The following is a 25852-nucleotide window of genomic DNA, read 5'->3' on the forward strand; positions in this document are numbered from 1 at the left end:
GACCTTGACAAAACAGCTCGCCCCCAAAAGACTGATGAACCTCCTGCATATCTTTCAAGTCTGCTGAAATGTCACCTTCTGACGTTGGCCCACTCTGAACAACCGCTTAAGAGCAGACACCCTCCCGTGGTATTTAGCCACTTGATATTAGCCTCTACGAGCTTGTTCAGTGAGACTCCACCTACTCTCAATTTCCATCCCCTGGCTGGGGCGACCTCTTTAAGTTTACTGGAAGGGGCGGGGATAGGGCGGAGACTCCCGGAAAGGAGGAGTTTGTCGCTGGTTTCTCCCACTTGCGTAGCTGACGGCGGCCACCAGGCTGCGTGAGACGTTCTCTTCCCAGTAGGCTCTGGAAACGCGACGGAATTACCACGTGGTAATGACGTCAGCTCGCCCGCGCCGCCTGGTCTGTCGCCTTGGGCTTCCTGGGGATCCTGGTGGTGTAGCTTAGTTGCTTTGCGCCGCGGTGCTGTGGCCTTAGGCTTCTTCCTCTCCAAACTCGGCGCTCGATCTCGGACTTCACGATGTACCACAACAGTAGCCAGAAGCGGCACTGGACTTTCGCCAATGAAGAGCAGCTGGCACGAATGCGGGCCGACGCCAACCGCAAATTCAAATGCAAAGCGGTAGCGAACGGGAAGGTGAGGACTATGATACCGCCCCCACCTACCCGGGCCTCCGAACTCTTCCGCAGCTGTGGGGTTCCGCCCCTCCCCGGGCTGCCAGCTCACCGGCCTCTGTGTCCCCGCGTAGCGGAGGCGTTTTTCTGTGTAGTAAGTTGGTTAGCGTCTTCCCAGGTGCGGGGGATACGGGACACGCGTCAGCCCCGGATTTGAATGGCAGACGGACAGGTAACCGGTAACAGAGCGAAGAGACTAAAAGTAGGGTCAGAGCCGCCCCCTGTCCCGCGGGGATTCCGAGGAAGACTTTTCTCGTTGCTTTTGTTGAGAAAAGGGGGGAGGGGGGATTCCAGGCAGAGGGTGCCACAGGTGCAGGTCAGAAGCTGCAGGAAGGGTCCATGGAAAGTCGGCCTGTAGGCATAGGATTTGTAAACCTAAGTAAGGAGTGTGAACCTCTTCGGAAAGATTTTAAATAGAAAATTGACCGTGTCAGATTCTGTTCTGGGAGGCGCCCTCTGGCAGCCTGGTGGTGAGTGGATTGGTAAGGCAGGGAGAGGAGAAACCTTTGGCACAAACCAATGGTTTGGGTTGTGGTCTGCCTGCCGGGTCCTTCCAGGGATACTCAGAACCACCTCTCCATAAATCCCAGCTCCACCACCCCATTCTCCAGCGAGTACTTCGTTCCTTAGACCTGTGGGTACGGAGGTAATTTACTTATTCCTTTCACTCACGTCTATTTCATACCACTTTTTGTGCTTCACAAAGTGCATGTTGTGTTGTGTGCAGGCACTATTGGAAACGTTTAGCAAGCGTTAGCTCATTTAATCCCCACAGCTACCCCCTTGAACATGGTGTTGTTAATCTTGCTTTAGAAATAGAAACCTAGGTATAGGGGGAGGGGATTGAATAATTAAGAACACATTGTTTGAAGCTAGGATTTGAAATCAAGGAATTCAGTCCCAGCCTTCCTGCTCTAACTACAATGTCTTACTGTCTCTCTAAAATAAACGCCTCTGTTAGCTTAAGCTTCTGTGAAAGGTTACTACAAACTGGTAGCTCAAAATATAAGTGTATTGTTCATGGGTTTGGAGGTTTGAATCTGAGCTAAAGTTTTAAGCTAGCAGTGTCTCTGCTGGATCAGGAGCGGATCCTTCCTTTCCTCCCAACTTCTGTAACCGCAGGTGTTCCTTTTCTGTGGCAGTATTACCACACTCTTTGCTATCTGTGTTTTCCCTGTTTTGTATCATCACGTGTTTTTTTTTTTTTAAGATTTATTTATTTATGCATACGGAACTGGGGTACAGGAGCAATGGGAGGGTTCACAGAACTGCAGAACAGGCAGTTCAAGGAAGCACACTGCTGAGGGAGCAGAGGGCAGGTCAGGAGAGGTCTGCCACACCATGTAGTCACTTCCCAGGGCAGGGATCGAGCTCATGTCCAAGTGGCTTTAGCTTCTTAGTGCTGCGCTTTAACCCGCGAGGCCACCAGAGAGTACCCTCTTCACGTGTTCTTATGGGGGTACTAGTTACATTGGATTAGGAGCCCACTCCACACCAGTGTAACCTCATCTTTAATTAATTACATCTTTAGAGATCCCTTTTCCAGAGAAGGTTGCATTTTGAGCTCCTGGCAATTAGTCATGGTTAAACCTGTAACAGCACCTGATGAGAGTTTACTGAAACTTGTACTAATTAGCTATATCGTGTATGTGGTGGGAGGTTTTTAAAAAAATGGGTTAAAAGCTAATGTTTTAAGGATAAAATTTATCTTTGAGACACTTGTTGATTTTTACCTTCTCAATTTGTGTAATTTAATGACTGAGAAAGGGATATTGAAGACTTTCCAACCATTGACAGTGTATTTTCTTTTTTCTAAATGACATGAAAACTCACAGGTATACTCACAGTTCATCATGATTGCTTATAACTTAAGCAAATGTCTAGCTGGCATCCTGAGAAATTATAAGTGACAGTATAGTTCTAGTTTGTTAAATATTTTTCTAAAGTTGTTTTATAAACTAACTATATAAAATTCTATAAAAAGAATGAGATGGGTAGATTTTCCTATAATTTTAATCTGGACAGAGAAAAATATTTTAAATCAATAAATGTTATAATTTTTGGCCTAAAGGTTCTTCCAAATGATCCAGTCTTTCTTGAACCTCATGAAGAAATGACACTTTGCAAATACTATGAAAAAAGATTATTGGAATTCTGCTCAGTGTTTAAGCCAGCAATGCCAAGGTCTGTTGTGGTAAGTCATGCTTGTGATGAAACATGTCTCTTAGCTGTCTTTTGAAATTCATACCTCAATTCTCTATCTGCCTTACTCAAAAATATGTCTTAGTTTTATATATAGCTTTCAATACATAGATTTTGTTGATGACATTTTTATTATTTTTTCTCACATTTTTCATTTTTGTACAGTGTTTTATTTCTCCCCTTTGGGAAGTAGTCTCCATAATCTCCCACCATCATCATAGTCCCTGGTGCTCTTTCCTTCCCTGTTTTGACCTATCTCCCTTCCCCTTGTCCTGGTGTGTATGTCAGATCTAGAATTTGTCTGCTAGTTTTGTCTTTTTTTTTTTGAGCCTTTGTTTGATTTCCCTATGTTCTTCCTACAAGTTATACCATACAGCTTTTTTTTTCATTCTGACTTAATTTGCTTGATATATTTCCTTTTAGCTCCACCCATGTTGCCACAAATGACATGAGTTTTCATTTTTGACTGCCAAGTAGTATTCTGTGTACATACACTACATTTTCTTGACCCATTCATCTATTTCGCAGCACTTAGGTTTTCTGCATTATCTTGACTATTGTAAATAGTGCTACAGTAAACATAGGGGTGCAGATTTTCATTCGGATTAGTGTTTTGAGAATCCTCTGCACAGTTTTCCATAGTGACTGGGCCAGTTTGCATTCCCACCAGCAGTGTAAGAGGATTCATTTTCTCCACATCATTGCCAACATTTGTTGGACCATTCTCACCAGTGTGGGGTGGTATCTTATTGTGGTTTTGATTTGCATTTCCCTGATCATAAGTCATGTTGAACACTTTTTCATATATCCTTTGGCCATTAACATTTCATCTTCTGAGAATTGTCTCTTTTAGCTCTTCTGCCCATTTATTGACTATGTTGTTTGATGAGTTGTGTAAACTTGTAGATCTTTGATCTCAGTGTTGACATAATTTTAATAAGTTATGCCTTAAGTTATGAATTCTTATATTACACCTTAAAAAGTGTTTTGATTCTCTTGTCATAGTCAAGAGAATTTTGGTTCATTTAGACAAGTTAAAACATTCTCATTTCATAGAGAAATAAAACTTTTTACCCTGTAGGTCCTCAACAAATGAATGATAGAACTGGGACCAAAACATAGCCTAATGTTTTTCAACCCTGTCACACTTCTTTGAAATAATGCATTCATTCATTTGCAGTCATGCCCCAGCTGAAACTTGTGTCATAAGAAATTTTTAAACTTTAAGAGAAGCTGAAGATTTATCCTTGGTTAAATTATGTCATCATATTTTCTAATGTTTCAGACATGGTTCTGGGGCCACCATTTGTGTGGGTCTGTTTATTGTGGTGGGAGCAATGGGGCAATGATAGAAGGGGAGATGGTGAGGAGAAGCAGGGGATTAGATAATTTTGGCTATAGGAATTTGTAAATATTGCCCCTGTAACTGTACCTATTTTATGTTTTGTTTATAGAAGATTAGCTGAAGGATAAAGGAAAGGACTAAGGAAAAGTTTTTTTGTTGACATATCTCATAGGATCTTCCTGAAGGCCAGATATGAAAGTCTATCTTAAGGCAGTCTATTTTAGTTTTAAAATTCTACAGAATAAATCTGACTTATGACTCAATAAATCATAGTCCCATAGGATATAATCTTCATGTAATTGAAAAAAAAAAAAAAGAAAATATTAAGTCCTAAAGTATTCAAAGTGCTTTCTTAGTTTATCATACCTTCACCTGAGAGATCAAAAATTCATGAAATATTGTAGATGTACTCGATTTGTTTCTATTTCCAGATTTGATTCTTTTTTTAAATAGTTCTTTTCTGATAAAAAGAGCTGTAACAACAATGAGATAGTATGTTTAAGTGATCTTTTTAGATAAGAAACTGAATCCATGAATGAGCTAATTTGTAGAATTTGTCTTTGTTTATAACTGAGGAAGAGTTTTGTTTTACATAAAGTAATAAAAACTAAACTTCCTAAGCATTTAAAAGAACATTCTTTAAATATCAATAGTTACTTCACTGGTCCCAACAAAAAACATAATAGTTGCAGGTGTAGACAGGTCTTTGTTGAACCAAATCTGTCCCTTACTAGTTGTGTGTCTTTGAACAGGTCGGTTAACCTCACTGACAGTCTTTCTCTGTAAATTGGAGACAGTGGTATTTCATTAACTGTTCTATCAGTTAAAATAAGATGAGCATTGTGCATGGCAGTGTCTCTCAGTAAATGGCAGGTACTGTTTCTGTTTCATTTGGCAGCATGATCATGGTTATATCACAGATCTGGAGTGGATTTAGAGAAGAAGGCTTTATTAGCCCAATTGGGTTTTTTGTCAGTATTTTTACAAAGTTGTTTCATTAAACTATAAGCATCTGTATTTTCTCCTTGAATTTTTCTTATTTGGGCCACTTTTGTTCCTCTGAATTCTAAAACACGTACTTCTTTAAGCCATTGATTAAAGGAAGCATAACCTAGTCCAACAGAGGGTCTTTTGTCTGTGGCAATTTGTCACAATTTATTTGATTAATTAACAGGTTTTGGCTTTTTATTTGGTTTTGACTTTTTATTGATATTTAAAAAAAGATTTTATGTGTAGAAAAACTGGGGTATAGCCCAGAGATTCAGCAGGTGAGAGTATTCAAAGAGACAGAGTGGTGAGCAGAACAGGCAGATCCACTGAAACAAATTGCTGAGGGGAACAGCCGGTGAGACAAGAGGTCTGCTTTGCTATGTGGGTCAGCTCCCTGGCTGGCGATTGAACTCAGACCGTCTCGGCGAGCCATTGTGGTGGTAGCACTAAGGCGTACTTAACCCTGGCCATCAGGGGGACTCAGGATTTTGGCATTTTCATATGGGTAATTGGATTAATAATTTTTTTTTTAAAGATTTATTTTTACATACAGAATTGGGGTACAGGCCAGAGGCTCAGGGGCGGTGAGAGGCTTCACCAGAGACAGAGTGGGGAGCAGAACAGTCAGATCCAATGAAGTACACTGCTGAGGGGAGTAGTGGGCAGGTCAGGAGAGGTCTGACACACCATGTGGTCACCTCCGGGGCAGGCGGGGATCGAACTCATGTGGAAGTGACTTTAGCTTCTCAGTGCTGTGCTTTAACCCGCTGCACCACCAGGGAGGGCCTGGATTAATACATTTTTAAAACAAAATTTAACATGAATGTACAGACAGATTCTGATAATATGTGTATTTTTTTTTCTCTTAGGGTACAGCATGTATGTATTTCAAGCGTTTTTATCTTAATAACTCAGTAATGGAATATCACCCTCGGATAATAATGTGAGTTATAAATCTCTAATTTATTAATTTTAGAAAGACCTTTACATTATTTAAAAGTGTGTGTGTGTGTGTTTGTGAAGAAATAACTTCCTAATAAATGGTAACTTAGATTTGTGGTCTTTTCTGAATTTAAGATCCCTCTTGTGTTCCTTTTATACATAGAATATAAAACTTCCCTCTCCAGCTAATGACACCTGAACTCAACTTGTTCAAATTCAGATGGTTTTTTACAAACTACCTTCCTTAAAATCCCTTTCAGTTTGTGGCACCTTTCTTTTCCCTGTTGCTCTTAAGACTCTATCCTAGTAATTTTCTTCCTCTCTCTGTAGACATTTCACAGTCCTGGTGCTTTACCTTCATTTCACTTGAACAAGGTCTTTTGGGTTTCTGCTCCTACTACATACTATGCTTCTTATTAGAGAGGAGGAGGAAATTGGTGTGAGGCTTATCAAAGAGCTTGCTCTCAGTGATTCCTGTTTCTCTTTCCCATTACCAGCAGTTTAGGTCAGGCCCTTGTTATTTCCAATCTTGGCTTTTGTGGTAACTTTACTACTTGTTTGTCACTGTGAAATTTATGTCATAACCAGAAGAGTTTCATAGTTTTGCTCTTGTCATAATACTCCCCTCTTCGAACATTACTTTCATTGGTGGCTTTACATAATTTTCCTTTAATCTGTATTTTAATATATATGGTACTTGTGTGTGTACAATTTTTTCTAATTTTCCTGCATTACATGTCATGATACAAAGTACTTTTCTTCCTCTGTTGTTTTGCTTTTCCAGATTTCCCCTTTGTATTACCATTAAATCAGTAATGATTGTAGGCTGTTGTAATAGTATACTGTTCAAGCTAATTTTTAAAGATTTATTTATTCATACAGAACTGGGGTACAGGCCAGAAGTTTAGGAGCAGTGAAAAGATTCACCAGAGACAGAGGGGGGAGCAGAACAGGCTGACTTATGAAGTAGACCACTGAGGGAAGCAGCAGGGGGATCAGGAGAGGTCTGCCGTGCCATGTGGATCACCTCTGGGGCGGGAGATTGAACTCATGCTGAAGTGGCTTTAGCTTCTTTGAGCTGTGCTTTAACCCGCTGTGCCACTGGGGAGGGCCTGTTCATGCTAATTTTGTGGTCTAAGAGATACAAAGTTTGGGAACAGTCTTTTATTTTATAAAATAAATTTCCTGCAGTGTCTTATCATGAAGTAATATGAATATTAGGCAATTTTAAAAACACACTTTTAGAAAAAATTACATAGATATTTTTCAAAGGAAATGCTTATTTTACCCACCCCACTCCAGTCTACCCTTTCCTTTTCCTCTAGGCTCACGTGTGCATTTTTGGCCTGCAAAGTGGATGAATTCAATGTATCTAGTCCACAGTTTGTTGGAAATCTGCGGGAGAGTCCTCATGGACAGGAGAAGGCTCTGGAACAGATTTTGGAATATGAACTACTTCTTATACAGCAACTTAATTTTCATCTTATCGTACACAACCCATATAGACCGTTTGAGGGCTTTCTCATTGATATGAAGGTAATCGTGTTTATATCAAATGAATTAGTAGAATGTACTCCTTTGCTAGCATTCTTTACCCGAAAGAAGCCAGAGTTTTTATTAAATCTTGGTATTATCTTAAATGATACACAGTGGGCTCAACTATAAGTGAGTTTGGCCTGGATATCTAAGGCAATAGTTCTCAAATTTCTCTGTGTATCAAAATCACCTGGAGGGCTTACTTACTAATTAAGACTGTTGGGCTGCAGTTCCAGAGATTCTGATTTAGTAGCTCTGCAAATACTAGTCTGGGGACCATAACAAAGATTGTGAGTTTAGGATAATGTTTATGAAACTTAAGATAGCTCTTCTAACTCTGAAGTATACTATTATGGAAATCATTTTAAAAGCCAAAAAAAAAAAACACCAAAAACTTTCAGTTTAAACTAGATAGCTAATGAATTCTTTTTTTAGTGCACTGTAAACTTGGAATCAGTATGTAGGTATTAAAATATATAAATGGATGCATATTGACAAAAGCAACATAGTTTTGTTTGGGCTCTGGAAAAGGACTTACATAGCTTGAAGTCAAGTCAAATAGAAATTATAAGCTAAGTTTATCAGAGTTCAGCAGAGTTGCAATTTTGGTAACTTAACTTCTATATGTACTGAAGGATGTAACCAGGAACAAGACCTCAACTTTGATGAGCTTTACAATCTTTCAGGAAAGACAGTCATATATCAGTGTCCTAGGTAATACAGAGGGAAAATAAAGGGTGTTTTAGAAGGAGATAGTTTAAAAGGAAGGGGAGATAGTTCTGAGGAAGTGTCATTTAAAGCAAAATTTAGTTCAGGAGTAGTAATTAGGTGGGAAAGTATCCAGTCAAGGTTGTTTCTCTGATGAAAGGGCCAGATTCAAGAAGCCCATGGTGCATTAAAGAATCTAAGTACAGCTTAGAGACAGAGGGCACACACTGCCACAAAGTGCTGCCTGAGTAGAAGGCAAAGTCTAGACTATGAAACTGATGTTCAAGATTTTGATTATAGCCAGTGAAAGGTTTGTCTGAGGAGGGGCATAATTAGTTTTGTAGCTGAAGACCTTGTTGTCATGCTCTTATGCATCAGTCTGTATCAGATTTGCTCCATAGCTGTGTGTGCCAAGCATAATGTAGAGAATGCGTTAGATGGATACAGGGCTATTTGTTTAAAATGGCAGGGTCCCCCAGGTTGTTGGTGTAAGCAGTAGGTAGATAAAGGGTGCCGTTAAGTAGAGGCAGCTCTGGCACAATAGATACTTGTTGGTGATAGGGAGTTAGTGGGTTGATGAACTTGATTTGGGACATGATAAACTTCCAGTGCCTACAAGACATCCAAGTGGATGGGTAGTTCTGTGCCTATAAGACAGAGAAGAGAGCTAGACAGGAGGTATACACTTGGACAGCATTGTCCCATGAAAATTTAAAACGGAGTTCAGCCACTGTTGAAATTTTGCCAGAAATGTGTTAGCAGCTTATCCATCAGGGAATTCAGGAGTGAAAGGTGGACTAGAAAACTTAGGTGAGTAGGAGCCAGTGGAGGGATAAGTGACCAAAAGTTCTGAAGAGGAAGTCAAAGAACAACTCTGAAGTAATGGAAGAAATTTATTTGGTAAAGGAACACCATCGCCAGAATACAATGTTTGGATTTGTCATATCAGAGCTCAGACATTTTGGGATAATTTCATGACCATTGTGTATTGTACAATTAACTCTGGATAATTTGTTTCATCTTATGGGAAAGAGGATTTACTGTTTTGAGACTTGAATGTGGATCTCTGAAATAACTTTTGAGAACAGAGGAGTTAGGATTCATCATAAAGGAGAAGCAATTGTCAGGAAATGTGGAATCCTGCATACTAAAAATTATTTCTGTAACCAAACCTAGATTTGTTCTACTTACTTCATCCACAAAGTAAACTTCAAGTAGGACTGTCACATCAAAATGTGTTTCCTAAATGTGGCTTGAGATCTGAATCACCTGGATTGTTTGAGAAGCATTTACTTGGTAATAAAGTATTTTTTGGGTGCACTTCATACCAGTCAGATATCCAAGAACCTCCATTTTCCTTCCTCCACAGGGCAAAAAAGATCGAGAGGAGTCATTATCGGTCAGAATAATGTTAAGTACTGTGCTGGGTACTTCAATATTTTATGGAACATTGAAGCATATATTTCTTATTATAGATTATAGTCTAAAAGTTTGAAAGCCTCTGAATAAACAACAAATTCCTAAAACATAATTTAGTGACTGCATATTTGGGATTTTCTAATACTGAATACAAAATGATCTTGCATAGACAGATTATTTGTTGTTGATGGGGTGTAGAAAAGGAGTTACAGTTTAAGAAAAGCCTCCTGAAGTAAGCACATTCTGGTTAATGGAATTTTTAACTGTTACTACTTCATTGATATGACACATAACATTTGCAAACTTCCTTTTTTTAGACTCGCTATCCCATGTTGGAGAATCCAGAGATTTTGAGAAAAACAGCTGATGACTTTCTTAATAGAGTTTCATTGACAGATGCCTACCTTTTATACACACCTTCTCAAATTGCCCTGACTGCCATTTTATCTAGTGCATCCAGAGCAGGAATTACTATGGAAAGGTACTGACTTCTGTTTTTACTTCAGTCAGATGCTATTAGTCTAGTATTCCTTCCTCAGAGTGTGAGTTTTAAAGGTTCACCTCTGAGATAATAGTTATAATCCTTTATATCTCTGGTAGTTGGGAGGGCATGCATGTAGGGGCAGCTAAAGAATGAAGTCAAATTTAAGGAGTATTTTAAAAATTAGAGAAGATAATCTGAGTTAGGCAGGATCCATTATGACTAAAGGAAAAGTAAGTCAGTATAAAGTATCCTCAAGAGGCTGACAGAGCTATTAGTATATGGCAAATTTAAGTATATGGCAACTATGAACTGGTTAGCAGTATATATGTAGCAAATATGTCTGCCTTGTTTTGTCTGTAAAGGAGGTATAATTCAGCAAATTACATGTCATTCAGTAAAGATTTATTGCTGAATAATTCTTTGGAGACTATCCAAATGAATTGCAATTGAACTGTAAATAATAACAGTTAATACATAACTGCACTTTGTGGGCTAGACTCTGATAAGCATCCTACGTGAGTTAAATTCGCCTGATTCTGACAGTAGTATGTGCACATAAATTGAATACTTGTACATGATATTATCTCGAACTCAGGCTTAGGATATGAACAAATTGACTTTTTAAATTTTTATATTTAATTTCTGTGTGATCTTCAAGGTTCTATTTGATTTCATTTTTTGAAATAGCTAAAGAAGAAACATAAGACTTTTAAAATCTCAATTGTTCTACTTGTTTGTATTCCCTCATCTATAATTTCAAAGCCCTTTATAAGGTGGCAGTGAACAATTAAGAGGCGACTTAGTCAGTAATCAGCTTAATATTTGTTTCCTTGCAGAAATATTCTTTTACTTACCATAGGATAGTAACCCAGCATCGTAGGAATGTTTCATATTTCATGGTATATACATCAGGCAACCTTTGTAAGACATGAACAAGTCTGCATTTTAGGGCAAATCTAAGATAAGGGATGGTGGGCTTGTTTTTTATGTTATGCCTCTTTATAGACACAGCTCACAAACTGAGTATTTAATTTTAAAGTGATTTATGCTGCCATTTGTCTATTAAGCAAGCCTTTAATGAGTGCCTTCTATTTATAATATACTTTTAAGAATGTAAGGATATGGCCCTCCCTTGTGGCACAACGAGTTAAAGTACAGCACCACAAGCCAGCCACAGCTGCAGCCACTTCAGTGCCAGTTCCATCCTGGGAGGTGACCCACATGGAGCAGCAGACCTCTTCTGACACACCCACTGCTCCCCACTCCATCTCTAGTGAATCCGCTCACGGCTCCTACACCTCTGGCTTGCACCCCAGTTCTATATGCATGCATGCATCAATCAAACAATCTTTAAAAACAAACCAAAAAAAGAGTAAGGGCCTCCCTGGTGGCACAGTGGGTTGGAGAGCTGCACTGAAGGCAAGTCAAGCCATGATAAGCTATAAATACTAGCTTTGATAACCAAGCAAATAATTGGTAACTGAGGTTTAAATGTAGATCTTTCATGAGGGAAGAAAGCCTCTTTTTCATAATTCAGATAACCAAGTGAGTGATTAATCTGTTTAAACATTATACTTTAAATGCAAATATTCCAGTGGTTAAGATTTTCTTAGTTAACAGGTTAGGATGAAGCAGCCTACCATCTAAACCAGTTTATTTCATCTTGAAGTTTAACTAGTTGTAGTTTCAGATATGTGAAATTGGAATTGTGGTACCTTGGGCTCACTGCCCGTTTGTGAAACTTTTATAGACATTTGGGCATTTTTTTTTTTCCTTTTTTGACATTTTACAAACTGAATGAATCTTTACAATTATTGCTGTTTTAAAAAATGGGAAAGAAAGCCTTTGTGCTGTTATATTATGAATGTTGCTTTAGATTCCTGCTCATAGGATGTTCTGTTAATTCTGGTTTTCTTTTTCATTCAATTTAGAGCTTTGTTTCTCATCTCCTACTTTGATTTCTTATACTTGCTTGTAGCTTGTAGATTTTTTTTTCTTTTGAAGATTAAATTTCAGGATTGAGATGAAGGGTTGCTAAATTTAAAAAAGAAACATTTCACAGAGGTAAAGAATATGGTCAGTTAGCTAACTCCTAGAACTTAATGTATCGCTTTTATGCTTAAGAAATGAGGGGGAGAAATTAAAGGGATAAATAGAAACAGTGAAGATGCCAAAAATATAAGGCATTTTAAGAATGAAAAGATAAAGGAGAAAACATTTTATATTACTGATAATCAGAAACATAGTGGTTAAGGTGGCTCTTGGCTCCCACATCTAAAATTAAGTCCCATAATAATAGAGGAAGGTATACTGTCAAGTTATACAAATTTTGTAGTTTAAATAACCTGAACAGTGTTAACATTTGTTGCTATTTATCTTTATAAAATTTTTATTTTTATTTTTGTAACTTTATTCCACCTAGAGAAAAACTAAATTTTTTTTTTTTTTTTTTGGCATTCATGTTTAAAAGATTACTTATGCTTTGAGAATCTGTTCACTTGGACTGCCATTTTATACATTAAATTCAGGTACATAAAACCTCAGTTTTTAAAAAGTTTTAGCTAAAATTTTAAATGTAGAAATTGTATATTTTAATACTACCTTTGGTCTTAAGGAAAACATATAGTTACATTTCTGGAAAAGTATTAACACCTTTGATTTGGACTGAGTGCAAATAAGATGTCACAGATTTGTAAAACATGGGGTGATACTTGGTTTGAATACCTGTTATTTCCAGGTATAGACCTGTAGTTAATATGGACCTGATATTAAGGTGAGAGAATCCTTATAGGAGCCAGATTCCAGCTGTACTGTTTACTACCTTTAAAATGTTGGGCAAGTTGCAACATCGTAACTTGATTTTCATGACTCAGATTCAGTGTCTAGAAGGATAGACTCATAGGGTTTGCATGTATCACCAGCTATTACTACTGTTTTCCTTCCGAAAGGTTATATATTACAGAACTAGACAAACTGAGCATTATATTTTAATCTAATTGTTGTAGATCTTCACAGATTGTAGTATGGAAGTTCAAAGTAATGTTACTTGATACTTTTAAAAAAACTTAAAAAATAATCTTGAATGAACTTGGGGAAAATCATTTGTAATATCATGTTTTCTTAAGATGCTGTATGTATTTAATAGATTAAAACTTGAAATTCTTTTCCAGTTATTTATCAGAAAGTCTGATGCTGAAAGAGAACAGAACTTGCTTGTCACAGTTACTAGATATAATGAAAAGTAAGTATGATGTTCTGATGTTCAGTTACAGGGCTGTTTTCTAAATGTCTTGGTGAGATAACTTGATTATGAGTTTGGTTTCACTGTACCATGGAGGCATGTCAACTACATTGGTGGAAAAGAAATTTGAGAGTACATGAAATAGTTTTCACATAAACAGCTTAACAGGAAAGCAAAAATATAATCAAATTCTGAGAGGGTTAACATCAGGAGCCTTTTAAAAGGTACACAAGTATATAATAGATCAAAGAAAAAAATCAAAAGGATAATGACTAATATTTAAATTTGAAACTTGTGGAAAATCAACTTTAACTGGGTGATATTCACATATGCCAATTGTTTTGTTAGGTGATCTTACAAAATTCATAGTTCTCAAGTGGGGGCAATTTTTGCAATGTCTAAAGACAATTTGACTGTAATAATATATGCTAAAATTGACAGTATTGTCCTGTGGCTGAAAAATGGTTCCCCTCAAAAAAACACCAGATGTGGTAAAGAATCTTGATATGGGGGCATTACTTGTATTGTTCAGATTATTTGTCTAAAGGCAAACACCGGAGCCCTTGTTAGAAAAAGGAAGAAAAAAGTTTGACAAAGAGGAAGCAACATGAAGACTGCAGAGCCTTAAGCATGCTGGCCTTGAAAAGTGGAATAATGCTATAGGCCAAGGGCTGCCGGCAGCCCCAAGGCTGGGCTAGAAGTAGAATGCAAGTTTTTCCTGGTGTTTCCACAGGCTGGCCCTGCCAGCATTTTTGATTTGGCCAATTGAAACTAACTGTAGACTCCTGGGCTTCGAAACTTGAGAAAATACATTTCTGTGCTTTTAAACCCAGATAAATTGGTGGTAATTTTGACTGCAGCATAAAGAAATTAAGAGAGTCCTAAGAACAGAGAATTACCCTCCCCAAACTGTCAGTAGTGCAACTGTAGAGAAACAGGGTTTGAGTTGAATGTCCACTAACTGATAAGCCAGTTGTAACTCTGCCCATGTCACACAGCCCATGAGTACTAGCTTGCTCTAAGACTGAAAGTCAACTATGTTTGTCCCCACAACTTTTTATTCCAGTTCACCTTCTGAAATTTGTAGTGTAAGTTAGCAGTAAAATATGAGATTAAGGATCTTGAATGATTATAGTAGATGAGTGTTTTTGTCTTAAAAGTTAAGATGCTTTAAGGCCTTATAAGCATCATTTCTTGATTGTCTCCATGAAATGATCTTAGGTTTCCCCCTTTGGGAATCTGTAGGTCTCTGATTACACCACTAGAGGGTTCACTTCTAAAGCTCATTGTGCTTTGGCCAGAGATTAGTATCATGGATTTTTATAACAGTAGGTAGAGGTCTTAAAGGCAATCTACGCAGCTTATTTTTATAGCTGAGTTTTATTACTGATTTCTTTAGTAATCTGTTTATTGTACTCCATGTATTTACCATGAAGTATTAGCTCTTGATAAAATACAGACTTTTAAGATAGTCATAATTTTTCAAAACAAAGATTTTTGATATTGGGTGCTGAGTCACAGGTGTATCTATTAAACTGAAGACATGGCCTTACTTGCTTATGAAGTCCGTAGCCAGCCATCACCCATTTGGAGGATGTAGCTAGCTAATGAGCCTTGCAGCTATGTAATCATTTCCCTAATAAATATTAAGATTTGTATTTTTTAAAATTGTAGTTACATGATATATAAACAGATCCGTTAGAGGATATTTCTGCGACTTATAAAGCTGTTGGTAATAGTGGTTTGCTTTTAGCCTAAAGAAGGGTTTTCTTTATGTAGGTTCTGTATTTTGTTATAAGGCAAAATATCAGCATGTTTTTTTTTCCCTAAGCATCCTCTCTTTATTATTTGTTAGGTAATAATGGTTCCCTTTGTAAACAAGAAGTATGTAGGGTAGATTATTATGGATACTTTGATGGCAAGGAGAAAATTCACTCAATCATACAGGGATTATTAAAAAGGGTTAACACTGAACAAGAGTGACCTCAGTGGGATTTGAAAGAAGAAAATACTGGATTTTAAGAAACTGCTGCTCTTAATGCCAGACATGATATGGTCTAAGCAGCACGTATTTGTAACTGTTAGATGTATAGTGTTCACTGGACTCTTAATTTAAAAAAAATATATATATGCAAATCCTGGTAAGAATTAATCACATTTTAAGAATGTATTTGTTATTGTTGTTTCTCTAGTTAAATGAGAAAATATTATTCAGCTTCCTAGTGGCCAACAGCGCCTTTTTGTTATCTAGTTAAAATTCTTTTCCTACGGCTTCCCTGGTGGCTTAGGAATTAAGTCTCAGTGCTATCATGCTATCATCTCTGGTATTTCTGAGTTTGATTCCCAGCCATGGAGGGTGACCCACATGGCACAGACCTCTCTTGCCGCTCCCCTCAGCAGGTATTTCAGTAGATCTGTTTTGCCCCCCACTTTGTCTCTGGTGAATCCTGTCACCTCTGAGCTGTACCTCAGTTCTATGCATAAATAAATCTTTTTTATAAAATCCTTTTGTTTCTTCTGTACACAGGCATGAGAAACTTGGTTAAAAAGTATGAGCCACCCAGATCTGAGGAAGTTGCTATTCTAAAACAGAAGTTGGAGAGATGTCACTCTGCTGAACTTGCCCTCAATGTAACTACGTAAGTATATCTGACCCTGTTACCCACGAATAGATAATAATTGTTTCCCATCCAACTGGCCCTTAAATCATTTTCACCTGGGCAAAACTGACTACCCCTTAAAAGGTGCACATTTCTACGAGGCTTAAACTGAGGTCATAAGCTTGCCTTTCATGGTCTAGTTCTGCTCCTACCTGTGACGGTCGTGTTCTTTGGCTGTAGAGGGCTTGTCTTCCCTCTGCTCCTCATGGGATTCTACAGGACAGCCATCATAGGAAACCCCTGAATCTTTCCTTGGCCTTTTTTACTTTTGGGTCTGACATCTCATCTGAGAACAGATACATATTGTTCCATTCAACACTTGTTTCTGTTAGTGAGGAAAATTGGTGTATTTTCTTTCAGTGGTAAGCCTTTATGTTAAAGGTGATTCAGTAGAAAATGTGCTTTTAGAGTTCAGGAATATCAATATTAAGTTACTGATTTCTAGGTTGAATGTAGATATCCCATGTTCAGATTATGCTTTACAAATTGGTCTATTACTTAAAGCTAACATTGTAACATTGTTTTAAGTAGTTAGGGATCCAACACAATAATAGGAATGGTGAAACTATTTTCTGTGAAATTTATCTCTTCGCAATTTAGTGGAAAGTAGCTACGGAATCTTATGTATAAAAAAGCTGGAGCAATAAATGAAGGACCTATGAAGTATGCAAAAGTATAGCTTTAATTTTTTTTTAATTGGTAATTTGACTCCTGGCCTTAGAGGTTTCAGGTATGAAGCAGCAATTATAAAGAAGAGGTGGACTTTTATGAATAAAGTATTACAGCCAGACTTAAGGGTTTCCTATATATTCTTATTTTTTACCCCTTTACTCTGATCATTGAATTTTTATTTTTTGCTAATACCATGGTTGTGATTACCATAGCTTTTAGTGTTTTGAAACTGGGAAAAGGTGTTCATACTCTTAGGTTCATGAGCAATGCCTTGTACTTGAAAGATTAATTTGAAAGGTAAGTCATCCTACCCATAACTTGAGCATGCTTTGTTCTTCAGACATATTTCATATTGCTAATTTATTTTACAATATATGCTGCTTATATCTACATATAGCTATATATTCATACACACATACATTGATGGTTGCTTAACTACAGGAAGAAGAGAAAAGGTTATGAAGATGATGACTATGTCTCAAAGAAATCCAAACATGAGGAGGTATGTTTTCTAAAAGCAAATTTTAAGTTGTTTTTGTATGTTAAAATATTTTAAGATGAACTAAGTAAAACTTTGATACTATCATAAGGACAGGATCATAAAGAACTGGACTTTTTGTGGTGACCTTAATATACATCTAAATCATGTTGTAATACAATGTTACTTAAGTAAAATATATGAAAAGATGTATTGTGCAAGTGTTATAGAACAGTGGGATTTTTCAAGTCTTCATTTTTTTTGTATAACCTTTATAGTTACTTGGTGAATCTGTCCAGAAGGCACAGGGTTACACATACCTGCTCAATTTTCGCAGTTTTACTCTCCAAAGATCTACGTTTTAAAAGACAAATTTACCTGGCAAGTAAGATATAAATGAATTAGGCAGAAAATAACTTTTATTCCTCATGGGAATTGTCTGGTAAGACCAGGTCATGTTATTCAAGATAAAACTACTAGAAATTTTCCTAAAGGAAGGCAAGAATGTAAGCAATAGTGATCATGCTTCAGTATAATGTTACACATATTTTCTTTCCTCCTCAGGAAGAATGGACTGACGATGACCTGGTAGAGTCTCTCTAACTCTTTGAAAGAAAAGTTTAATGCCAATTATGTGTCTATTTAAACTCTAATTTATGTGGTGTTAGATAATAGCAAACGTTGTTTGCTACTTTACCTGTAAGCAGCCTAAGATTTGTATCTTGACTATATATATCCAGGCCACATTTTTCCTTATGTGGGAAAATCTTATTATATAACATAGCCCATGGCTCCTCCTCCTACTGTACTTGGGGGGAGAGAGAATTGTTGCTCAGTGAGTACATAATAGCCTTAAGCTTCATCTCCTGGAGCCTTAGAAAAGGAGGAAGAAAATGAAGAGATTAAGTTCTTAGCTCATTTAGAGAGAAGTAGCCAATTACACAAGATAACCCTTGGTTTTATTTTAACTTAACCTTTGTGAATACTTCACAAAAATACATATACAGAAGCAAATAAAACTATACAAACTAAATATCCAGCAGATACAACAAGTAGTCAGAAGTTCAGAGATGGATAGCGGTTAAGTGGCTGATATTTGTATAATCAAAAAAATTGGTACTCTATAAAATGGTTGAGTGGGGTAACATGCACTGACCAGTACAATGACCAATAATATTTATTGAACTCAAACTATTTACCGTGTAAACATTTAACAAAAGTATTGAGATCTAAATACAGTCTTTGACAATTCCAACAAAATAAGTGGTATGTTTAAAAAATAAAGCTGATGAGCAATAGATCCATTCTATATATTTTCTTTGAACAGTTTCAGCAAGAGAAATAGCACAGTATTTTAAAAAAGTATACAGCAAAGATTGTTCCTATTATAATGGCAAACTCTGGAAACTGTAAATACAAATAAAGTCATTGAACAGTCATACGGTCATAGTCCTAATCAGGAAGAAGTTACAGTAAGAACAGTCTGCAATCCAGTTATATACTTAGTTGTCAACAGAATACATTTTCTTGTCAGATGATTTCATACTTCCTTTTCCAAGAGACAGGAAAACTTTGGCAATTGGATGTATTGAAAATATATTTTCAGAGTTCAAGGTACAGTCATAGCATTTGTTGTGTGAAAGGTGATCAGTACACCAAGGCTCAGAGGTTGGTAAAGATTGATTCCATATATGGAAAAGTGCAAATATCCTGCACAGATAGCTTACAAAACTGCTGGCACAATGCACCAGCAGAATCTGGGGTTTTCTTTGCATAGCTCACACATCACTGGAATGTGGAAAGGTGTGCTATTTTTTGGCAAGAGCAAAGGAGACAGTATACTGATGTGATTACCATGTTGGGCATGCTGAATCCATGCGGAATACTTGAGCGAAGGCTGCTACCTGACATCATTGGTTTTTGTATACTGGTTTTGTTTTTGTTGAAGTAGTTCTGTTATAGCCAGCAGCTTTTTCAGTACATGCTAGACAAGGAAAAATTGAAAGTTTGTCAAGAATTGGAGAGGTCGAAACCTGATTTACTCAGCACATGAAACAGTTTCTCTTATTCAGTGTCATGAACTTTTGGTCAAGACAGAATTTTTGCATGCTAAAGTGAACAGAAATTTACTTATATTCTCATCTACCTGGGATGGAACATCTTGGCCAGACAACAGACTTCTTACTGTGATCATGAAGATATTCTAACTGTGCTGGGCCCACTTATTTTTAATTTAATATCTGGGACATGTTGTAACTAAATGCAGCTCCAGTGTACTGAGAAGACATGCATGCCATGCCTTATCACACAGTCTGCACATATTTCTAATATTATGGAAACCATAGTGACCTGGATATTAAGTTGCCCAGAATGAGTCACCAAACTCAATGCCTTTAATCTCTTCTACAAGGTCCTTCCCAAATGGTTAGCCAGGATAATGACAGTGGTCAGGAGGTGCTTACTAGAAATGGCAGTTTCCAAGGCCACACTCCAGCATCTCTACATCTTAAGTTCTCAAATAAGCATGTATTTCACAGTATACAGATTATTCTATTAGCTGATTCAAGTGTATGAGTACCACCATTTTTTCGGTGAAAATTTATTAAGCCTCAAAAGTAGCATCTGGACCATTCTTGTCTGAGATCTTTTTGGAACATGACTTAAGTTCTTAAAAGTTCACCCAAACTGATAAAATGCTTCATAATTCAGGTATTTACTACCACCTTGGTCTTAAGCTGGAATGTTACTTAACATCTTTGAATGCATGTTGGCAAAACCTACCTGCTGTGCACCACGCTCATTGCTGAGTGTTCGCAGTTCATCTGAGTGGGCCACACAAATTTCATGCAATGCTGCTAAATCACGGGACAGATCAGTTCTAGAATGTTCTGTAGTGTCCGGAAGTTCAGGTACATTCTTTAAGAAAATCATAAAATTGCACTTAGAAACACAAATTGTTAAGTCTTGTTTGGAAAAAAAATATATAATTTGTAGTACATTGAATTTTTAACATTCAAGTATTAATTTCTCTTAAAATTTTATCACTGTTGTCTAAATTAGACAGCATCCATAAATGGGAGCCCCATTATCAAAGTATAATGACAACCTAGCCTTCACTTTACCTAAGGGTGCCTAAAACACCTGCTATTACATGGAAATAGAGAATTATGGTATCTGGGATAAGGTTCATAGAGTTAAGTCACTGTGAAAAGCTGAAAGTACTGTGTTAACATTAATAAAGCCTCAGAATAAAATTTAACATGTGGTTTTGAATAAACCTCTCCCCCTCTCTCCCTAGTGCTAACAGTATTTGCTATCTGTTTCTAACTGAATCTGAATGACTTAAGGAAGAACACTTAACACCTCAACAGCCTAGTCTAACATTCCCTAATGTCACACACCTTGGTAAATTCAGATTTATGTTCCCACCCTGGCTTCCATATAACAAGAACTGTATTACTAATGCTTAGTTAAAACTGATTTAGTATCTGGAAATTCAGTCTTATAAATCATTTTTAAAAACCTTACAATCACCAATTTATGAAAGCCTTAGATAATTTGGAATATAGGTATTACTATTAAATACATATAACACCAAATCCATGTATTTTAGTCCAAGAAAAGCCACAAGAACACTTATTCTCCATTTATACTCATTTAACCTCATCAGAATGGTAGGTTATTCACCTTTTTAACAATTAGGACAGCAGAGAATGTCACAGGTATAAGAAGGAACAGTTAAAAAGATGATGAAAAACCAACCAGAAACTAAAAATTGAAACAAGAACTCAGAAGCCACAATGTAGTATATGCTTGCCTCAAACCATTTACTGTAATAATCAATGGTTAAAACTATAATCAAATAAAATTGCTTGGGAAGGTAGACAAATAGGTTTTTTTTTTTTTTTAGCTCTAAATAGAAAATCTTGCCAAAGTATAGATTAAAGGAGATAACATACTCCAAGTTCATCTAAAAACATGATCATACGATGTTTGTTGCTTTTGATGAATGGATTTACACCTTCCATATAGGGTTCCTAAAAATAAAAAAAAAAATTAGCTTACTACTACATGCATTAAAACCAAACACTGATCTATAACAAGATCATATATATATCAAGATTTCTTAATAAGCCTAATTATGTCCGTAAGCAGTATGTATTCCATAATTTAATCATCCATTGACAGTACTGCTAATACCAGTACTTCAAATACCAGCTAACAGCTATGTTTTTTTAAGACTTATTTATTCATAAAGACCTGGGGTACAAGCCAGAGGTGCAGGGGCAGTAAGAGGCTTCACCAGAGATAGAGTGGGGAGCAGAACAGGCAGATTGACGAAGTACACTGGTGAGGGGAGCAGTGGGTGGGTCAGGAGAGGTCTGCGGCACCATGTGAATCACCTCTGGGGATCGAACTAGCACTGAACTGGCCGGGGCCAGCTTGCAGTGCTGCGTCCTACCTAACCCGTTGCGCCACCAGGAGGGCCCTATCAGTTATATATTTTAATGAAAGAATGACAATTCTAGATGAGACAAATCAGAATGCACAGCCTAGCAAACACTAGTTGCTTATATGTAATTCATTCATAGAAGTTAGTGAGACTTGTTTACCAAGCACCAAGACAAATGTTAAATTTTAGCAGAGAAGCAGAACTTACAATGTTGGTAAGGACTATAATTGATAAATGCATTCAAACTTAAGTTTTACATTTAAGTTGCTCTTCATACTAAAATCTTAAATCTATTTTAAAATATATGGTGTTGTAAAACAGCAAAGTATTAGTATTAATGCAAGCTCTCTTAAATTCAGTAAGATCCAGGTAAGGACATCAACTTACAAAGAACTGATCACAGTCAATCATTTAGTTTCTCTGAGAGTAATGAAATACAAGTAATATACCTATCAGATTGGCAAAAAAAATAGATGTGTTTTGACAAGGCTATGGGTGTCATCTTTTTCAAATATTCTGAACCAGTTTTACTCCAAAATGCATTAAGGAAACAGTAAGACAAGTATATATAAGAATACTTTTGTCACCATTATATAATAATGATAAACTGGAAGCCTTCCAGACATCAAACTGAGGATACATAACATTTACAAAAATGGTATACCATATCAATGAGAAGACAGCTGTATATTTTCACTATGGCAAGAAACTTGTTATATAAAACAAAAGTAGGTGACATTAAGTCATTATCTTTTGTCACCTATGTACATTTCAAAAAGTCATCTGAGTTTTATACTTGTGCTAGATATTTACTGTGAAGTAAGTAATAAAATAGAGATACATTTTAAAATCTGCCTAATGGTGGAAGAACGTAAGCATAATGGAAATTATGAAATAACAGTTTTCCATAAAGGTTAAATGGTGGTTTAAAAAATTCCACAATTTAAATATAAAATTGAAACAAAACGGGCCCTCCCTGGTGGCGCAGCGGGTTAAAGCACAGCACTGAGAAGCTAAAGCCACTTCCGCATGAGTTCTATTCCCGCCTGCCCCGGAGGTGACCACATGGCGTGGCAGACCTCTCCTGGCCCGCCCGCTGCTCCCCTCAGCAGTGTACTTCCTTCATCTGCCTGTTCTGCTCCCCACTTTGTCTCTGGTGAAGGCTCTCGCCACCCCTGAGCCTCTGGCCTGTACCCCAGTTCTGTATGCACAAATTAATAAATCTTAAAAAAAAAGATTGGGACAAAACTTAAAATATGTGACCATACCAACAAAAATATAAACTTTCCTTACAATACTCATTGTTGAAAATTTAATCTCTTTTGATAGTCTTATGTCAAAAGCTTCAACCTAAAAACCATTTTAAAGTACCAAAATGATTTTACCTTAGCTCCAAATTCCACAAGATTTGCTAAGTTCTGCACAGACTTAGCCACTAATATCAGTGTTCTTGCAGCAATAGGAGATGGGGAATCTGTAAGAAAAGTGGACACAGCTAATCATACCAACTCCAAAGGCACTTTCAGGTAAACCTTTTTATTTAGTACTATAGGTGTTTCTTTACTGTCAGAAAGACCAACTTTCTTCCATTCAGAATGCAATGATTTTTGGAAAATGTATGGCCTATATAATTGAAAAGAACAAAAAAAAATTCAAAAGCATAAGTTAAAGGAGTAAAAAACTGTGTATGTCAGCATTCTAGTTTTATAAAAGGGTTACACAAGACTAAGCAATTTCCAACTAGCTAATAATCTTTTAAAATACCCACAAAGCTTTAACTTTACTGCTAAAGAGACTGACTTCACACACTCATAGACAATTCACAAAGCTAATTTCAACAATCAGGCTAAGAATTTGCAATCCCTTTTCCCAATCTCCAATGACTAAGTAATTCACTTCAAAATGCTTAAAAAAGTTTGAGAGACCTTTGCTTTATCCTGAGGAGAAAAAAAACAAACAAAAAACCGCAATTTAATAAACTATTTAAAATATTGAAATAATTAGGGGACAGTTCCTCGTAAAATACAGATGACAGGATATAAATAAAAAGTATTATAGATATTATACATCCTAAAATTTAAGATAAACAGTAAAATTTATAGGTTATTTTCATGACTGGTTTCAGATTACATGTTTTTTATCTTAGTATTTTACTGCTAAGCTACACATAGTAATGCCTAAGGAATGGTTCAGAGCCAACATACAGATAAACATATTTCCTTAAAGAATTCTAGACCCTGTTACTTAACAGACCCATAAATATGACTAATAAATAGCAATGGAAGTTATTTAGAGAGACACCATGGTTATACAAAATTAAAATATTCCAAGGTATTTTTAATTACAACATTGAGCTTCAAGTTAAAAGTGATTCAGGTTTCTTCTTTAACAGTACATCATTACATTCCCACTCAACCTTTTTTTGAAAGAATCCTACAACATCCAAAAGTCATTACATAATAGTTGTGTGTAACAAACAAAGTCTAGTTTATTAGAGTTTAAAGTGGTTGATTAACATATAACTAGCAACAAGAAACCACTAAAGGACCATTTTCTTCATCTTCACAAAGCATTATTGTAGCTGTAACTTTTTAATTTGATCTTCAAATGAAGCTTACAGTTATAGGCACATTTTTGCATGGACTGTAACAGAAAGCTTTTTCACAAACTGAAAATGCCACGTTGCAAGCTAGAAAAAGTAATTTATTATTCAGAATTTGAGACAAAGGTAGGGATGGGGAAAAAATATATCTAATGTCATAAGAGGTTCAGGCACTAGATTGAAAGGGTGAAAAGGAAGGGTCTTTGGAATATTTTATACCAAGTCATAAAATTGGAGAATTAAAAGAATTAGATTTAAAAGAAAAAAAATAAGTATCCTTACTAAATGCTATAATACTTTTTTTCCAGTCTCAAAATTTACAGAAGCTGATTACCTGAGATGATATTAAACATCCGTGGATTCAGAATGGCAGGACAGATAAGTCGAAGAAAAACAAAACCACTGAGAATGGAAGGAAAAATTTTTTTCAAAATTATATATATCTTAGTAATGTAATAAATATAAACAAAGTTTTAATATTAAAACCATAAACTCTGAACTATTAAGGGAAGACCAAACATAGCTTTCAGATGAACTAAGTTACTGTAAGAATGTATATAATTCCTTAAACATATTCATTTATCCTAGACTTGGAATTTTAAACTTATTTTGTGAAGATTTAAGTTGTATTGATAGCAGATAGCATTTACTTTTTGGCTGCTTCTTATTCTAGTCAAGTAGTACATTTCATAGCTACTTCTAGAAGTAGTATATTTTTAATAGTAAGAACCTCTGAAATAGCATGGGTGTACAAATAAACCTTTGTACAGATACAGTCCTATTTTATGCTAAAACTATTGTTCTGTCACTTCTTTGTCTTTTAAACAGAAGAGCTCAGAAAAGTCTGTTATAAACCCAATTTTAACAATTTTTTCTTTATCTATAGAATACAAAGATAGGAATTCACTGTATGTAGGAAAAAGTATTTGATAGATCAGAATGTATACAATAAAATGTTGAAAAGCTTTTATGGCAATAAAGAAAGCCAGTCTTTCCAAAGTTAAACAAAGGTATTCAAATTATAAAATAAAAACAAAAATTCTCTAAAAGCACATGGTTTAACAACAGTTGTCATATATATAGTTTTACCTATTCTTACTCTGGAAAAAATGCAATGCAAAGTAAAATTGTAAGCTTACATAACTATTCCTACACTTTGAATTACTGGTAAAGTACAGATTGTCATATAGAAAATTCGTTTCCTCTTAAAATGAATGCACACTGACAAGTGACCTATTTGGTCATTCCAAAAGATAATTATTATTCCCCAAACTGATGATAAAATGTCTTCCAGAGACCGTCTCTATTGTCTTTCAGATTGGATTATCTGTCTTCTCAAATTTATTTTCAAATATACACCAATTTGTTAATTTTGTAATCTGTTACAGCATTGATTACAATTATCATATGCAATTATTACATCTTTAAATCTTTATTTTTA

At 36.2% G+C, this 25852-nt stretch overlaps 2 protein-coding genes across 4 annotated transcripts in view; one reads left to right on the top strand and one right to left on the bottom strand.

The window, feature by feature from the left end:
• The first annotated feature begins 416 nt into the window (after window positions 1-416).
• CCNH (cyclin H) lies at window positions 417-24806 on the top strand. Of its 3 annotated transcripts, XM_012721849.1 has the most exons (10): window positions 417-641; window positions 2751-2873; window positions 6086-6159; window positions 7484-7694; window positions 10139-10302; window positions 13476-13546; window positions 16074-16185; window positions 17320-17380; window positions 17921-17944; window positions 24720-24806. In XM_012721849.1, exons 1-10 carry the CDS (start codon window positions 525-527, stop codon window positions 24747-24749), a joined length of 987 nt encoding a protein of 328 aa, XP_012577303.1. In that variant the 5' UTR covers window positions 417-524; the 3' UTR covers window positions 24750-24806. The 3 variants fall into 3 exon arrangements, with proteins under 3 accessions (XP_012577303.1, XP_012577304.1, XP_004678209.1); XM_012721850.1 differs by lacking the exon at window positions 17921-17944; XM_004678152.2 differs by lacking the exon at window positions 24720-24806 and having other exon boundaries at window positions 17921-18084.
• RASA1 (RAS p21 protein activator (GTPase activating protein) 1) overlaps window positions 18213-25852 on the bottom strand; it is a 74020-nt gene continuing 66380 nt past the window's right edge. Inside the window, exons 21-25 of the mRNA XM_004678153.2 lie at window positions 24746-24813; window positions 23195-23283; window positions 21316-21393; window positions 20138-20272; window positions 18213-19340 (exon numbers count right to left, since the gene is read on the bottom strand). Coding sequence (XP_004678210.1) covers window positions 19257-19340; window positions 20138-20272; window positions 21316-21393; window positions 23195-23283; window positions 24746-24813 — 454 coding nt within the window. The 3' untranslated portion in view covers window positions 18213-19256. The remainder of the gene's footprint in view (window positions 19341-20137; window positions 20273-21315; window positions 21394-23194; window positions 23284-24745; window positions 24814-25852) is intronic.

This window comes from Condylura cristata, unplaced genomic scaffold (genome assembly GCF_000260355.1).
Source record: "Condylura cristata isolate star-nosed mole 26May11 unplaced genomic scaffold, ConCri1.0 scaffold00007, whole genome shotgun sequence".
Classification (NCBI taxonomy): Eukaryota; Metazoa; Chordata; class Mammalia; order Eulipotyphla; family Talpidae; genus Condylura; species Condylura cristata.

Excerpts from the sequence above, each read along its gene's own strand:
- CCNH (XM_012721849.1), top strand. The coding sequence starts at position 525 with ATGTACCACAACAGTAGCCAGAAGCGGCACTGGACTTTCGCCAATGAA. Across the intron at positions 13,547-16,073 it reads GTTACTAGATATAATGAAAA|GCATGAGAAACTTGGTTAAA; the intron begins GTAAGTATGATG and ends TTCTGTACACAG. Across the intron at positions 17,381-17,920 it reads AGAAATCCAAACATGAGGAG|GAAGAATGGACTGACGATGA; the intron begins GTATGTTTTCTA and ends TTTCCTCCTCAG.